This window comes from Hippoglossus stenolepis, chromosome 12, assembly GCF_022539355.2.
Source record: "Hippoglossus stenolepis isolate QCI-W04-F060 chromosome 12, HSTE1.2, whole genome shotgun sequence".
NCBI classification, from domain to species: Eukaryota; Metazoa; Chordata; class Actinopteri; order Pleuronectiformes; family Pleuronectidae; genus Hippoglossus; species Hippoglossus stenolepis.
In genome coordinates, this window is record NC_061494.1 from 16,403,055 (window position 1) to 16,419,730 (window position 16,676).

The 16,676-nt window shown below is 41.0% G+C and overlaps 2 protein-coding genes across 2 annotated transcripts; one reads left to right on the forward strand and one right to left on the reverse strand.

The window, feature by feature from the left end:
* Positions 1-3,041: 3,041 nt before the first annotated feature.
* LOC118119024 (max-interacting protein 1) lies at positions 3,042-11,069 on the forward strand. Its single transcript, XM_035172670.2, has 6 exons — positions 3,042-3,473; positions 4,461-4,563; positions 4,732-4,761; positions 5,976-6,090; positions 8,556-8,727; positions 9,146-11,069. Exons 1-6 carry the CDS (start codon positions 3,239-3,241, stop codon positions 9,307-9,309), a joined length of 819 nt encoding a protein of 272 aa, XP_035028561.1. The 5' UTR covers positions 3,042-3,238; the 3' UTR covers positions 9,310-11,069.
* Positions 11,070-11,705: 636 nt separating this feature from the next.
* Positions 11,706-16,598, reverse strand: smndc1 (survival motor neuron domain containing 1). Its single transcript, XM_035172671.2, has 6 exons — positions 16,437-16,598; positions 15,991-16,110; positions 15,255-15,397; positions 14,477-14,638; positions 13,632-13,785; positions 11,706-12,288 (listed from the first exon to the last, which is right to left on the reverse strand). The coding sequence occupies exons 2-6, from the start codon at positions 16,108-16,110 to the stop codon at positions 12,151-12,153; spliced, it is 717 nt and encodes a 238-aa protein (XP_035028562.1). The 5' UTR covers positions 16,437-16,598; the 3' UTR covers positions 11,706-12,150.
* Positions 16,599-16,676: the final 78 nt, after the last annotated feature.

The window sequence follows — 16,676 nt, forward strand, 5'->3', positions numbered from 1 at the left end:
GAAGATAAGATAGATAGATAGATAGATAGATAGATAGATAGATAGATAGATAGATAGAACGATAGAGTAGTTAGATAGATGGATAGATGGATAGATAGATAGATAGATAGATAGATAGATAGATAGATAGATAGATAGATAAACAGATAGATAGATAGATAGATGATGGATAGATAAATAAATAGATACATGGATAGAGATCAACAGATAGGTAGATACAGGGACAGTTGGATGGATGGATGGATGGATGGATGGATGGATGGATAGATGGATGGGTAGATGGATAGATAGATAGATAGATAGATAGATAGATAGATAGATAGATAGATAGATAGATAGATAGATAGATAAATAGATAGATAGATAGATAGAACACTCCAGCAGCAGTGTGTGACTCTGGTTCCTGTGTGACAGCCGAGCCACTGGTGTAATCCTCAGGCTTTTCAGATTACTCCAGTTGGGGTCACATTCTACACCAACCTACAGTGGGTCAGCTTTCCACGCTGTCGCCATCAGCGTGCCACACGCACACTGGCTCACGCAGTGTGTGCACGAGCCCCACAGCACAGACGAGCGGTTTCCTGGTGAAAATGCTGTCAGTTTCCATCCCCCACTGTGCATGTCTGACTCTGTTTATCTGGCCTGCTCAGCACATGGGGGCCAGTAAATGATGTGTGAGTTTACATTAACATAGTTTGATATGGAGGAGATGTTCCAGTAGCTCTGGTTTTAATAAGTGGGAAAATGCTTACGAACAGAGAATACATCCATATTTCAATAATAATGCATCCATTTCTGCTACTAAAAGTGTGTTTCCATGCCTCAGTGTCCAGATCAGGAGTATGTGTGTGTGTGTGTGTCTGTCAGGGCCTTGCCAGGCAGCTGAAATAGACTCCATGGGAGGGTGTACTCTCTCACAGGCGTCCGTTACAGGCTTGGCCACATCTGCAGCGGGCCAGCCATCTGCACCCATTGTCTCAGAGGCACAACACAGCCCTGCACGCATGGCTGGATTCATAAAGGCAGGCCCTTTCCCCTCTGTCCTCCTCCATCCCGCACAGTGCGAGGGGGAAAATGACTTCTTAATCCCTCAAAGGACGACAGAAGTTGAGCATCATGCTAGAAGCAAATTCAATTTCAAGGTTAGTTGTATTTCTCCTCATGGGATGATGACTTTAAGGGTTTTGTTAAGTATGGACACTTTCCCTATCATGTAAATTGTGTCGTACGCTGAATTTTAACACCCAACCTAAGGAATGGGCGCTGCTCATTCTGACATTAAACATCATTTTACAGGTTTTTAAACAACTAGGACACTCATGGAGCACATGTGTCCACCAAGGAAGAATATACACACAATTGTCAAGTTCTTATAGTAGAAATACATAACCTAAATTATTTATTTGTCAAAACACATAGTTAAGGAAAGGGGGGGGATCTGCACCAAAAATGAATAGGTTCCTCAGACGCCCCATCTCTTCACCTAGTTTGGTGGAAATCAGCTTTGTAGATTTTGCGTAATCGTGCAAAAAATAAACAAAAAAGCAACAAGCCTCAAACCTCCTTGGTAATGACGCAGCTCCAGGAAATGTGATTGTTTAAAGAAAACTATATATATATGAAAATACTACATAAAAAAGAAATAATATATATATATATATATATATTATATATATATATAGTATAAATGTATAGTATTACTATACAACTAGGAAGAAATGCAACATAAGCAACAGTCTGACCCAAATTTAAAGAGATGTTAATCACAGATTACAAACACAAGCAGTATTATTGATATTAATGTGGTGCGATCATTCTAGCTTTACTGCCTGTGGGGCCTTTAACAACACACAAGCCTCAACTGATTACATATTTATAACTGCGACCAACCCTTGGCAGCTCCCCCCCGATATCCAGGTTAAGCTATTGATTAGACCTGATATTAACTTTCATGTGGTCACTTTTAAAGTCTATTCACATAAACTCAGATATTAACTGTGCAGCCCAGAGGGAGATCTCATCTATTCAGTTTATTAACTCTGAAATAAAGCAGACAGGTTACAAAAAGAAAACGTGCCTTATTTCTGCATGTCCCTGATGTGCAGGTTGAACTACTGATAAGACCTGATATACACGTCCAATTGGTCTTCATGCTTGTTCACTGCTAAAGTCTCAGACATGAACTGTGTAGCCTGCATAGGACAGACAGCTCCTCTATACCAAGTGTATTGAAACTGAAATAAAGCAGCCTGGTTACAAAAGAAAACATGCTGCATTATATCTGCATGATGAGACCTGATATTTACTTCCATGTAGTCACTTTTAAAGTCTACTCCAATAAACCCAGATATCAACTGTGCAGCCTGCACATGAGAGGCAGATCTAGATTCAGATTATCAAACTGAAATAAACTGGCCAGGTTACAGAAGAGAACATGCATTATTCCAGCATGTCCCTGATATCCAGGTTTATTGATTGATTAGACCAGATATATATTTCCAATTGGTCTTGATGCTTTTTCACCTTTAAAGTCTCAGATATCAACTGTGCAGCCTGCACATGAGAGGCAGATCTTCAACATTTAGTTTATTAAAACTGAAATAAAGCAGCCCGGCTACAAAAGAAAAACATGCATTATTCCAGCATGCCCCTGATATCCAGGTTAAACTAATGATTAGACCAGATATTCACCTCCAATTGTTTTAAAGTCCAATCACATAAACTCAGACAGTGTATTCTGCATTTAAGAGGCAGCACTTGTTTGTCCAGTGTATAAGAGTGAAATAAAGCAGCCTGGTTACAAATGAAAACATGCATTACATCAGCATGTCCCTGATATGTCACTTTTTAAGTTTATTCACACAAACTCAGACATTAACTGTGCAGCCTATGAGATCTTATTCATCCGGTTTATTAATACTAAAATGAAGCAGCCATGTTACAGAAGTAAACTTGCAGTATAACTCTGCACGTCCCTGGGCATGAGTGAGTATTTGTTCTCCTCGCTGTATTGATAATGAGGATTTATTGTGGCACGGGTTGACAATGAATGCAATGTGCATGCGTTAGTGGGAGGGATTATCCACCAAGTAGGGCAAGTGGCTGAGGCTAAGGACTGCAATTCCATCCAGCCTGGTTCCATTCAGTCATCCGCCGAGCGCACAGAGGGGACGAGGGGCTGTGCAGACTCCCAGGGAAACAAAGCCCGGAAAAAACAAAAGGTTCTAAAGTAGAAAAAATGGTGAAGTACATGCGGCAGCACAGCGAGCTGAAACCCGCAGAGGAGCTGCTGTCCGAGTCCGACGCGTCCGTGGACCCGCAGGATTTCGGGGAGATGATGTCCGACTGTTCCCTGAGCGACGTCCTCTACTCCAAATGTTCCGCAATGGACCAGATCGGCACTTTTATGAGGAACGTGCAGGTGCTGCTGGATGCGGCCGATTACATAGAAAACGTGGAGAAGAGCAACGGAAGTAAGTAAAGAGGAATAAACGTGTGTGTGTGTGTGTGTTTGTGTTTTAATGCGCCGGGCAGACAACAATAGAGGCGACAAAAGACGCGCAGCGGACGCACGAAGTGGCCCCGATCAGAAAGCCAGAGATAATTCACCCTGTCACTGCACATACCCAGCACCATCCTCCCGACACTCACTTTGTATTAACATTTAATAAGAAGTCAGGAAATAGCCTGTGTCTGTTTCATTGGAGGAGCCGCAGCACCAGACACACTAATAATCGCCTCCAGCTAAATGATCCCCTTCGTTGAAACTGCTCTGATCATGAACTCAATCATTCCTATTGTTTTAATGCATCATCACACACGTGCACGTTTAAGTTAATACACGCGAACATTTATAGTTTCAGACCCCGAACGTCCCATTTAATCTCCCTCACGTCCGATCCCGGAGAATATCGCGTTTTTCCCAAATAAAACACAACTCGCATCCACTTTATTATTCCCGTTGCATCCCAACGCTGCGATTCACGTTTTAATTGAATCTGCAAATGTTTTAATTCAGAGCCCAGCAGCTCTTTATCCGAGGCAGCACCTGCTTCCTTGTGTGTGTTGTTCACATGGTTTCCACATGGAACAAATTGGGAGGCTCTCATTGGTCGGGATACGGAGTCACCGCACTCAGCCAATCAGACGCGACTTCAAGTCTAACGTCGCATGTTACTGGGAGGAATGGTTCATGGGAAATGTAGGCAACAGTAACCACAGTGTAGATAAAAAAAAGGGAAGTGAGAGAATATTCTTACAAGGCCACTGCTGTACACAATGTAATTGTTCTTTTCGTTTAGTTCCATGTTTGTGCTGCTACACATCCCATATTACGGTGTAATGATTACATCCGGCCAAATTAGGTCAAATCCAACATGCAAATCCAAGTGTTCATGAGCCTATTTTTGTAACTGTACAATATTTACATGTATAATCCTCTGAATCTGTTTCATCACCAGAGTGTGAGCACGGCTACGCCTCCATATACCCTGCAACCCAGAGCGCGCATCAACAGAAACAACGCAAATTCAAAAACAGGAAATTGGACAATATTCTCAATAGGTAGGTTAAAAAGGTCTCAGAATGAAATACACTCGATGTTTGCGTTAATTTATGCTGTGTTTATGTGACAACAGGCCTTTTAAATCAGATCTATGATACATTTGTACGCTGTTTTGCATGACTGACACTTGTATAACAGTTTTGTTTATATATTTATGATTTCTACAGGTCAGCGCACAACGAACTGGAAAAAAATAGGTGAGTAAAACAAGGTTGAGGAGGTGGTTTGTGTGCATGTTTGTGATCAAAACAGTAACACTGAGGAATATTAAGGGCGTGAAATAGGAAGATGAAGATAGTGAAATGTTGTGACCAGGGCATCGTGAGATTTCTACTTCTGTCTATGGATCGGTTTTTGTTACGTGACAGTTTCACAAAGCGCACGTGCAGAAGTCAAAGACAGGATCTCCACATGTTAAACTGCTGTAGCAAGTGAGCCTCACAGGGAGTTTGTCTGAATCTTCATGCTGATAAACCAAAAGCTTTCGCCATGTTTGCAGATTTTGTCCCTAAATGAAATATGTTGACCGTACCATTTCAAAACCAAAGGTACTGCAGGACTATAAATCAAGTTATCTCAGTAAGAATTCAAAAAGGCATTTTTTTTTATCAATAGCGTGGAAATTCTCCACCTGTATTGCACTGTGCATTTTGCAAGGCAAATAAAAGGGAGGTGTAGCGCAGCCTCTGTAGCAGTGTGCTCCTGGAGGAACTGCAGACATTTCCCCAGTCAGCAAATGGGAACCGTCTGTTTCCAGACAACAGGGCTCCTTCCGGAGAGATCCTCAGCTGCAAATCCAACTGCAACTGCTTCTTTAGCTCCGGGATGCTGCAGCTTCTGCTCCGAGTGGTAAAATGTGTCAGGACACATTTATCCCACCCCCCAAAAAATGGATGTCCAGCCATGTGCGGGAGAATCTTAGATTAAGAGATGAAAGGGGGGGAATAAAGGGGGCATCTTCAAGAGAAAAGCTTATTTCACATTCAAATGTTTTTTGGGTTACAAAATGGAGGCCAACACAGGCAGGAGAGATGACATCACAACTTGACCTACATTTTACTCCATTATTTGAAAGGGTAGTGCGTGTCCTCTGACCACAGGCCTCAGAGGATCAGAAACACAGTATCAGGCTGACCTAGGCAGATTTTGTATCTGGTCCCAGACAGATCCATGTGTAACTGGGAACGAGTCAGATGGTGTCTAACCAGCAAATATGGATGAATAGATAAATCAAGTAATGACATTGCTCCTAACAGATGGAATAATGGCATCATAATTAGATTTGATGTGGACGTATCAAATAGCTGATTGCCTTAACCATGACAATAATGAGGAAATATTGACTCCATAATGTACATGTGAGCTGTTTCTAAGGAGAAATGTCTCTTCTTGATTGGGTCTCCTCCCCCAGACGAGCACATCTCCGCCTGTGTTTGGAGAGGTTGAAGTCCCTCATCCCTCTGGGACAAGACTGCAGTCGGCACACCACGCTGGGACTGCTCAACAAGGCCAAAGCACATATCAAGGTGTGGTTGTCGAACAAAACCTGGGTGGTGATGTTAACGCTCACAAAGCCAAAGATAATATGTCTACTGAACACACATAATTAAGATTTGTGCGGCGGTTCCTTTGAGCACAAAACAGAGGAACATTTCAGGATAATATCCAAAGTTCAGTGCATGGCTGAAAGTGGCTATAGTGACAGCATACGAAACCTAAGCCTTACCAGTCAATAGCCTGATCCTGTTTTGTATTAAGTCTACTAGCTCTAAATCTCGGTGACCCACAGACTGTTTTCTCCTCAAGATACTTCACTGCCTCTCAGATCACTGAGCAGCTCCGCTCTGCATACAAAGCTCAATATTTGTCCTCCATTGGAAGCTTGAAATTCTGTTCATCTTCAAGTTCAACCCTTGTCGGACGAAAAGATGTTTCTTTAGTAAACATACGCACAGTGTACATGCCAGATAGTGAGGACAGAGGTCTGGATCTTCTACTTCTACTAAGTTTTTCGCTCAGTTACAAGTCTAATGTGAAAAATAAGGATGCTGAGCACAGAACTGAGGCCACTTTGGTGCTAAATTGCCGCTAACTTGCTTCACATGTTAAGTAGTTAAAGGAAGGTCTGATCATTTGTTTCTGAAACACTTTTTATCTTATTTGTTGAAATTCTCTTCACGTCCCGATCAATAAATTAAGTCGTCTGAAAGAAAGAAAAAAAGCCGGTGTCGGTGGCCCTCACAGGACTGTAATAAACACGACCATTTGGTCATATCGCTGCAGCCTGCTGTAGATTTCCAGGATTACCAACCCTTGCTTTAAATGAAACATTGACTATGTACAGAAACAAAGACGTCAGGGGTTTTTCCCAAAGTATACCAGTGCACAAAGTGCACTTTGGCATCAGCGTTGGGACATAATGCTGTTTGGTTGTTTCAGTTTTCCTTTCCCTTTGAACAAATCTCTCTTGACAAGTGTGATTTGGACAATTGGCTCTCACACAATAGGAAAATGTGAATATATTCTACGGCGGGTCTGTAGAGCATCAGATCAGATCTGGACCACCGAGTGTGTCAGAGTTTCATGAGACTGAAAACAGGCTCAAATGATTCTGTAGCTTCACAGAATCCAAGACTCCACACTCCCCTGATGGCTGCCATCCAGGCCAGACTTTAAAAAAATCGAAATTCAACTTTCTTGGGCCCGATCTGTGCAGGCCCCTGTCACGGGAAGCAGCTGAGCGATGACTGAGGGCTGAGATATAAAAAAACGTTCTTGACAGCAGTCTGTTTATCACAGTGGGGGAGATAATGGATAAATAGCTATGATGTCAATTGTGGACTTTGGACTTGGGCTGTTTGAGGTCCAAGGAAATGTGGTTTCTGAATGCTGGGTTGTATTTTCAGAACCAGAGGCTGCGTAGTAGCAGTAGAGTAAAAGAGAAAAGAGACGCAGAAGGTTCAAGACAGATTAACAAATAAATCTATTGTGCAGCGAGAAAAAAAGCACAGACGAGTGCGACACTCACTTGCACATTGTACCAGAGTCCATTCAAAAAACTGTCAATTTAATGCATTTTTATTATTGGAAATTTAGAAATTACATTAGCAACACTTGATAAATGAATCTTGCTCACAAACCAGGTAGGATGTATTCAGGTATGAGAGGATAAAACATAAATCAATTACAATAATGTTATTGTTATGTAAGTACATTTAATGTCATATTTATACAAGTATTAAAACATTTTTAGTTAAATCATGCAAAAATTTCCCTAATGGCTAAGTAATGTAGTGAATCCACATGGGAGACATTAGAGAAAAATGAACCATGAGTTGTACCAGATACACAGTGTCACAGTTTAATGTGTCATTTCTACAGCTGGTTATCAGTCTTCAGGGTTGCAGTATGACTTTATTACAAAGCTGTTGTGGCAGCATGAAACTTTTTATATATTTATGGTGTGATCAGGTGTCATGATTGGTGTGAAACGATTGGATCATTTCTCACTTTATGATTTAATGAGTTTCATTTTGCATCGAGTGCAGGACTTTGCTTATTTGTTAGCTTCACTAAATACAGGCTTTACTCAAAACCAAAGTGTCCAAAGTGAGGAAGTTATACAAGATTTCCCCCCAAAAAAATAAGTATTTTTGCCAAAAGCACCACAGAATGACCTTTATGTTCACTGCTATATAAAACAATTACCCTGCCTCCTCCATGACGTCTTCTCTCACTTATTACCACCACACACTGAGACACCAGCTATCACTCTAGAATCCAACCAGCAACTCACTCTTCTTCTGTGTTGAATCATTTATGAGAATGATCAGGGTGTGGCAGAAAACTACAGATTAACATCACATTACTGTGCACAGGCTTAACTTCACCGTCATCCACATATACTCTCCAGAGGTTTAGTCAAAGTGGTGTAAATGATTAGCTACAGGTTTCTACAGTAGAACTAACTCATACACGTCCCTGGTTTCAGAAACTTGAAGAGCTGGACCGGAGGAGTCAGCACCAGCTGGACAACTTAGAGCGAGAGCAGAGGCACTTGCAGAGGCAGCTCTCCCAGCTGCAGACTCACGGAGAGAGGGAGAGGGTCCGCACAGACAGCCTGGGCTCGAGGATGGACTCAGACCACTACGAGTCTGACAGAGGTCAGAGCCTTTAAACTTTGCAGCATCATTAGTGTTTGTACTTTATACAGAGCTCTGCCAAGCATCAACAGTCCCTGCCTGTTTTTTTCCATCCAGATCCATTAATTATTCCCTGGGTAAACAGTGAAAAATGTTAAAAAACGACTTATCTCCTAATGTTAATTTCTTTTCAATTACTGGATCCAACCCCTGATCTGGATCTGCACCCAAATTAAATAGACAAATAACGCATCCTTCCACCAAGTTCTGCAGAAAGCTTAATTTTTGGTGTAATCTTGCTTACAACAAACAAACCAACCAACAAAGTAGTGGACAGGGGTGAAAACATAACCTCCTTGGCGGGGGGAAATATCAAGACTTACATGATTGTGATAATTCATCTGTATTCATGTCGCTGTTTTGTTTTTTATTTGAACAGAGGAAATTGAAGTGGATGTGGAAAGCACTGAGTTCTCCCATGGAGAAATGGACAGTGTCAGCACCAGTGGTACCAGTGACCTGGAGGACCACAGCAGCCGACTGAGCTCGGCCAGTGACGAGGGCTACTCCACGTGCAGTTTAAAACTGGCCTTCTCTGCCTGAAGCACCAGCCTATACATTCACTTCAGCTGCAGTCTCTTATGGCTTTCACCTTTTTCCAAATACCAGCCTACAGCTCCATTCTCCTCCTTTGCAGTTTAGGTTTAACTCGTCTTCAGAAGAACCAGCCTCAATCCTCCCACCTCTACCCGACAAATGAAAACATCTGCTCCAACACAACAACCAGCCTTAAGTTCGACTCAGAGTAAAAGTTTGAAATCGTCTCCCTTTCTAAAAGCCGAGGGGCTCGTCTACAACAGCCTCAAATTTAACGTCTCTTGCAATATATGTCTCCTCATTTTCAAAGTTGACTTTAACCAATCACCTGAATGTCCCTTTACACAAACCTGCACTCAACACTGATCCTGTAGAGAGAAGGAGAAACTCTACCTTTAGTCAAGTTGACCCTCTGAAACCAGCAACAACGCACACACACAGAAAAAACACCCAGTACCAGCTAGAAACACATTATTGGGAACATCTGCGCCATTTGCCTTGTAAAAAAAACATGGCCCATCTCTTCTGGATAGAAAATCCAGATGACACTTGTCAGTGAACAGTCCAGTGACAAGGGCTTCGATGTCTGCATTCCAAAACATTTATTCCACTTCTATAACCTCTGCTTTAGGACCCACAACCACCACAGACCCATGTGGCGTCCCTCCTCGTGACTGAAACACACTCGTATCCAAACAGGTGGTGTCGTTCCACCCTTGTTATTCTAATTTATTTTCCATATGATTATAGTATTTATTTTTTGGTATATTTAATTGAACTATAGCTAGGTCTTAGTCATGCTTGAATAAAAAAAAAGTGCTTTTCCCCCCCCCAATGTTAACCAAATGACTTGACATGTAATTAATCCCCACTGTTTGTTGAAAGAATGAAACATTCCTTTTCCCCACTGTGCGCTGAATCAGTTTCTTTTCAGTTAGACAGTAATAAGCTAAACCCGCACTTGTCCAAGCACAAGGCTCGAGCAATAACACATCTAGTTTTGCCATATCTTCAATGTCCGCTGTCTTGATGGCGCACTATTCTGTCCGTCCAACACCAAATGAGTCTGCTAGTTCTCCACTTGCTCCAGTAGTGGTGTCGGTTATTCATAATCAGGAGTAATGATGATTGTAAGAAAAATGAAAAGACAAAAAAAGCTATGGTGCATGTGTGTTGAATGTAGACTTTCTAATCATGTTGTAATGTGCTTTGGATTGACGAGTCTTTTAAACATGTCTGTAGCATGAACAACGTAACCACTACAGAATGATCAGTTTGGTTTAGACTTCAATGTTTGATATGTTATCTTTTTTTGTATCTGAGCGGAAAAAAGTACAAGTTGAAATCCTTTAAATTTGGAGTCTTCCCGCTAATAGTTGAATTGCACTGCTGACCCGTTCAAACCCACGAACAAATTAGAAAATATGACCCATCACCATCTGCATTTTCCTGATCCAAGTCCTACAAGTACATCACCACCAAATTGTGTCTTAACATGGGTACGACTCTTGCACAAAGTTCTTGATACAGGTTTCTGTCCCCCCCCAACCCACCCCAACCTGAAACTATGAAATGCACTATGATAAAAGACTTTTGTGAAGGGAATAAGATGAAGCACACCCCAGAATGTCTCCCCTTGTGCTTAATCAGCCATCAGAGGTGACTTTTTTGCAAAACATGCACTGCTGGTCCCCTGCTAATACTTTGTTACAGTTCCTGATGACTGTCCCCAGAATCTTAATAAACCTCTACAACCCAGACATAAATCCCTGTGGTCTTTTTTTTTTGGTTTGCCTGTTAATATTTAGATAATAAACCTGGATTGACACACTAATGTTGTTTACAAGCATCAATTGGGTATGAAGTTCACAAAGTCAACTAGAATGTGAGTAGAGCGTATACCTCCACTTATAGGCCCGATAACATTCCTCTTCAAACCATTAAGCTGCACACACATAGATATAAATCCCCAAAATGTCAGATTATTTTCAAGATCCATTCATTAACCACTAAGAATTCAGTGAAAACGCCAAATTTCGCAATGTCAGAAATAAGAAAAATCCTGAAACTGCAAAAAGATTTAATGGGTATTTCTTTGTGTAACGCCTCAATAAGATGAAAATCGATTGGCTTGTTTTTGCGTAATCTTACTTGCAAACCAACCAAACAGACAAGAGTGAAAACATAAGCTCCTTGGATGAGGTGATTCAATATCCTGAACTAAGGAAGTAGAACATATAAAAAAAACAATCATAACTTCAATGTCAAAATGTTTAGAAAGTTTGCTCATGACAGGAATATAGAATAAACGATACAAGTCTTTACTGCCACCTACAGGACTTGACAGAACCACAATGTAAAAGTGATGTAAAGTAACAGTCCAAATGAGGTGGAGGCAATTATTTAAAAAACTGAAAACAAAACAATGTTTATTTCACTGTTATATATATATACAACACCATTATTAATGTTTAGACACACAAAGAACTGGTCAGTGTTGAAAATCCAACCTCAAATGTACACACCCAGTCCACAGGCTTATACACATCTTAGCAGGAGTTCAGTCTCGGTGGAACCTTGACACAAACAGCAAACTGTTTCTGGCTTTACTAAAACACCACAATCAGTTCTTACATAACACGTGACCTTGTTCTAGTGCGGGGAGGGAAATGTTTTTGTTGTTGTACCTACATAATATATAAGAAAACTACATCAATATTTTAACAATGGTGTGCAAGCAATTAAAAGTTTTCTTCACTTGAGAAACTTAAATCATGTATAAACACAATGGAAAGCACTGACACAGCTGGTATACAGTGAGTTGTTTTATGTACAGAATATATGAGGTCATTGGGGCATTAGATGTCTGACGTTGTATTTTGACGTGTCGTTGTACTGGGTCATTGGCTTGTCTGCAATACCACATGTTCCCACTCCGACCTTTCCATTCACGCTCTCTGGAGACGCAAATATGCTCCTCTTTACCTGCGAAAAACAGACACACCATTGTTAATGGCTTTAAATGTACAAGCATCATGTTTAACACAGAATGAGCAACAACAGACAAATGATATTTAAATTTCTTATCGTTGAAAGATTCATGCAACTGTGTATATTACAAAAAAAAAACAGGTGCTCCCGGTTTTGATGATCGAGCGGGATCCTATGAATAGCTTTTATCTCCGCTGTACAGGCTCTGGGACTCCCAATGACTACAGGTTAAATAAAACTCTAATGACCTCTGCCTGGAAACTGGTTACCATACAGCTCAACTTCCAAATTAAATAGTCAGTGGCCGTTTAAATTGAATGCATTTACGTGCACATTAGTATCACTGGTTGTTATGAGGATTTTTCTGTTCCTGTTTTTGTGTTACAGCTCGTAAACATCATATCCTGATTTCAGCATCTTAGATAAGCCTGTATCCCAGTTTTGAGAAACCAGAGAACTCTGTAAGTAACCACCTCACCCTGGTTTCTGACCTGTGCTGACTACATGTGCCAGCGTGGCTTCAATGTGACACACAGCTGGTAAAACGATGCCCTATTCATACTCCATAGGCTTTGCATCTTCATCCACTGCGCCCTGGTTCTGTGCCGTGGCAGCGACAGCTCGGCCAAAGTGGACGATAAGTTTAATAGTTGTTGTTGCTCTCATCTCCCATGGCTGGCAATAATGTGGATCAGCCAAAATCCACAGTGCGATGTTGGTATTTAATAGAGTTCAGCCCAGTACAAGCCAAAGCAGCCTCATTTTCAATTGCCACCATACAGCAATCAAAATTGCAGACAGGCTGTGTTGTTGTAACCATGGTAACATTAAACTCCAGGGACTCCTGCGCTAACAGCCCTCAGTTATTAGTAACAGGGATACTTTTATTCATCATGTAACAGCGGTTTGAATAATCAGATTTCTCAATTTTCCATGGAAACACCATATCAGGAATATGATCAAACCGGCTTACTAAGGCTTCTCTAAACAAAGTAGTTGTGACAAGGCCAATACACATAACCAGCACAGATTAGATTACCCAGCATGCATTTTGATGAACACCTGTGTCACTACTAACATGTCTCTGCAACCCCTTCTGAACGCAACACCTAAATTTTAGGCCCCTGTCCCTCCTCAACACCAACTTGTTGAGGAGGGACATCTTGACTTGGTGGATATCTTGTTTTGCCAATTGTCTCTTTAAAATGTTCAATATTGGTTGTCTGGTTATTTTAAATGTGATCCAATTTTAGGGATTCACTACTAAACCACTGTTGCAGAGCATTATATTAAGCAGGAAACAAGAAATCTACAGGTTATATATAGAGCAAACGTACCTGTCCCTTCTTGTTCTTAGAGTAGGCTTTGTTGTTGAACATTTGCCACTTTGACTTCTGCTCCTCCCTCTCCTGCTCCAACTCCTTCATTCTCAGTACCTTCTTCTGGGCTTTCTTCTTCTTATATTCTCTCTGCTCTGCTATTTGTTCTTTCCTGAAAAAAACAGAGACAGGGAAAATACCTAAATCAGGTCCATGAAGTGCAAATACAATCACAACCAGGGAAACAAAACAAAGTCCCCAGAGGCCCTGCTGCAAGTACAATGTTTGTGGCTCAAGGGAGAGGTAATTTCCAATCAGCAAGGATAAAATAAAGCTACGGGTTGTATATCTATATCAGTCTTCATAACAGTTGCTGTGTTTTCTTGTTTAAATATTATGAATTGGATAGTATTGGGTCTAGAAAAGTTTAATTTTGATATATATATATACTTGAAGGGGGAAAAATTATAACAAGTCCACTGTGCATCCATCTTGAAGTGACAGCTAGTTCCATTACATTCACCCATGCAATTAGGGTGGTACAGCAGAGCGTTTATTGATTAACTCCACTCACTGGTGATTACTTTTTAGAATTTCAGTCATACATTTTGGTAAAGATCACGACCTACATGACATGAAAAGGTGAACTAATTAAAAATCTGGAGTACAACAGAAATTAGGAGTGCTCAATTTCCCATGAGTGGGAAACCAACCACACTACACATTACTACCAATTATGTCTCTAATTAGGCAAACGGAGTTAAAGACCGCTCATATATTTTCATTAAAATGTTAATAAGAATGATTTATGCACAGAATTGTGTGTATGCACATTGGACGAGTTAAGTGTTTTTTGTTCCTACCTTGATTTGGGCTTCATGTTCCCGTCCTCATCAGAACGTTTCCCCTCCTCTGCCGGTTTGAGGTTCTGCAGAGGGATCACTTCGGCGTTCCCGTATCCAGAGAAGGTAACAGCTGCAGTGCCGTTCTCTCGGTCTATCTCCTCAATCTCAGCCTCATACACCCTGCCAAAGAATCACGTCTGTAAGCAGGTGAGTATGAGCCAACGACTCAAGCTCTACTTAATATACAAAGTGAAAAACTACAATGTGATAATTAATAATTAATAATAAATCATTATGAGACACATGAGACACATGTGTGACAAGAATATGAATAGGTATTTCCCACAAAGTAAAAATGCTATTTGTTCAAAGCTAAACAAACATTATTTCAATAGAATATTACCTGTGCATCCTGTAAGCAAAGTTAGCTAAAGCTACTGCAAACGTTTACATGGTGAAACTAATTCAACACCTTCTAGACAATCGCAGTCGTCATTTCCACAACAGAGAGCCCAAAAAGTGATCTACTTAAGGCCTCGGCTCTGCTATGTAAATTGATTTCATATAGGTTTTTATAGCAGTCTTTCAAAAAGGAAAATGAGATATGGTATGCACATGGGTTATCTCACTAGAACTACATGTACACATTCATTTGGCAGCTTAACCAGTTAATGTGGATGGACATGAACCTAATAATAATAATAACCAAAATAAAATGTGTGCGCCAAATTCTGTGCGATAAAGGGCATGCAGTAGCATGTTGATATTGTCACAAGAAGAGGCTGGTGATACTCACTGTCCATCCTGACTCCACTGAGCCATACACCTGTTCCCCACTTTCCAGCTGTGCTTCACGGGGACAGTGTCGGAGCCGTTGGTGGTGGACGCACCATCACTGGGCTGTGCGGTCAGGAGGTCTTTAGTCAAATCGATGACTTCCTGTAAAAAAAGGAACAATCAAAACATTGTCAGATGTACATGGAGAGCGTAGACAACTCTTCCCCCCAATAAATTATCCCAATAAAGAAGGCATTGTGAGGATACTAATTTGACTATTCAAGACTGAAGAAAGGAATTCAAAATTATATCCAAGAATTTTGCACTCTTTGAATTTCACAACAAATATCATATGTAATCTGTGCAAATCTATGAAAACAAAGAATTTGACTACCATAGTCACTTGATTTATTCTAAAGAGTAATTAATTGAATTACTTAATCAACTGATGTGTACCCTTGAACACATTATATTTCATTCCGTATTTTAATTTTTTAAATTACAAAGCTTAAAAATATTAAATAATTCAAATCACTATTATGTGTATTATGTGTATAAACTACAGAGCTGATCACAACCGAACAGTTCACCTGTGACAAATAAGAGTCACATGAAGGAATATGGAGACAACAGATATTTGGCATTTTGACATCAAAAGATTAAAATTAATTACTGATTAATACTTTAACGATTCTCTGCTTATATAGCACAATCTACTACTGATGTGTATGTGTGATTGACCCAAAGACACAAACCTGTAAGTCTTTCTGGAGCTTGAGCAGATCTTCATTGTCTTGATCGGTGGATAGAGCCACTTCCACTTGCTGCAGCTGAGCTTTGTAGCTGCTCAACTGTTTCACCAGGTCGTCCGACATCTGCGGGAGGACAAAACAACAGTTACCCGTCGGCTAGCGGTGTTAGCACATGACTGCTAAACCGAACGTTTCACCGTGAGTTTGTCACCGTTAGCATCAGCCTAACCACGAATAACTCGAGGAATCGGTATTAAACTGGTGATAAGTGATATTTAGGATAAGCAAAGTGACCAGGAGATGTGTTATGGGATGTTTTAACAACACCGCTAGCTTTAGCACGTTAGCATCATCCCTGGGCCCCGCATCCTCGACGCCAATGTGACGTGCGACGGCTGCTAGCTCCGCGTTAGCTGAGGTGCAAACAACGTGTCGCCGTGGGCTCTCACCTCTGCGTTAGTCCTTCTTCTCTGTGAACACTGCGAACATTCAAATCTCCTCCTCGATTATTGTTCCGAAGGCTTCACAACAGTCCGCTCTCCGTCGGGCCGCGGTCCTCCAACACAAATACACAGACGGAAGCTTGCGTCGGTTTCTCGCGATGACTCCACAACTCCCGCTCGGGTCTAGAGGGCGCGTCTCGTGATAGCGCCCCCAGCGGCCAATACTGACAGATTATATTGATTATA

Coding starts and splice junctions, on each gene's coding strand:
- LOC118119024 (XM_035172670.2), top strand. CDS start 3,239: ATGGTGAAGTACATGCGGCAGCACAGCGAGCTGAAACCCGCAGAGGAG. Junction 4,564..4,731: donor TTGGACAATATTCTCAATAG/GTAGGTTAAAAA, acceptor TGATTTCTACAG/GTCAGCGCACAACGAACTGG. Junction 4,762..5,975: donor AACGAACTGGAAAAAAATAG/GTGAGTAAAACA, acceptor CTCCTCCCCCAG/ACGAGCACATCTCCGCCTGT.
- smndc1 (XM_035172671.2), bottom strand. CDS start 16,110: ATGTCGGACGACCTGGTGAAACAGTTGAGCAGCTACAAAGCTCAGCTG. Junction 15,398..15,990: donor AGCTCCAGAAAGACTTACAG/GTTTGTGTCTTT, acceptor CTTTTTTTACAG/GAAGTCATCGATTTGACTAA. Junction 12,289..13,631: donor CTAAGAACAAGAAGGGACAG/GTACGTTTGCTC, acceptor TGTTTTTCGCAG/GTAAAGAGGAGCATATTTGC.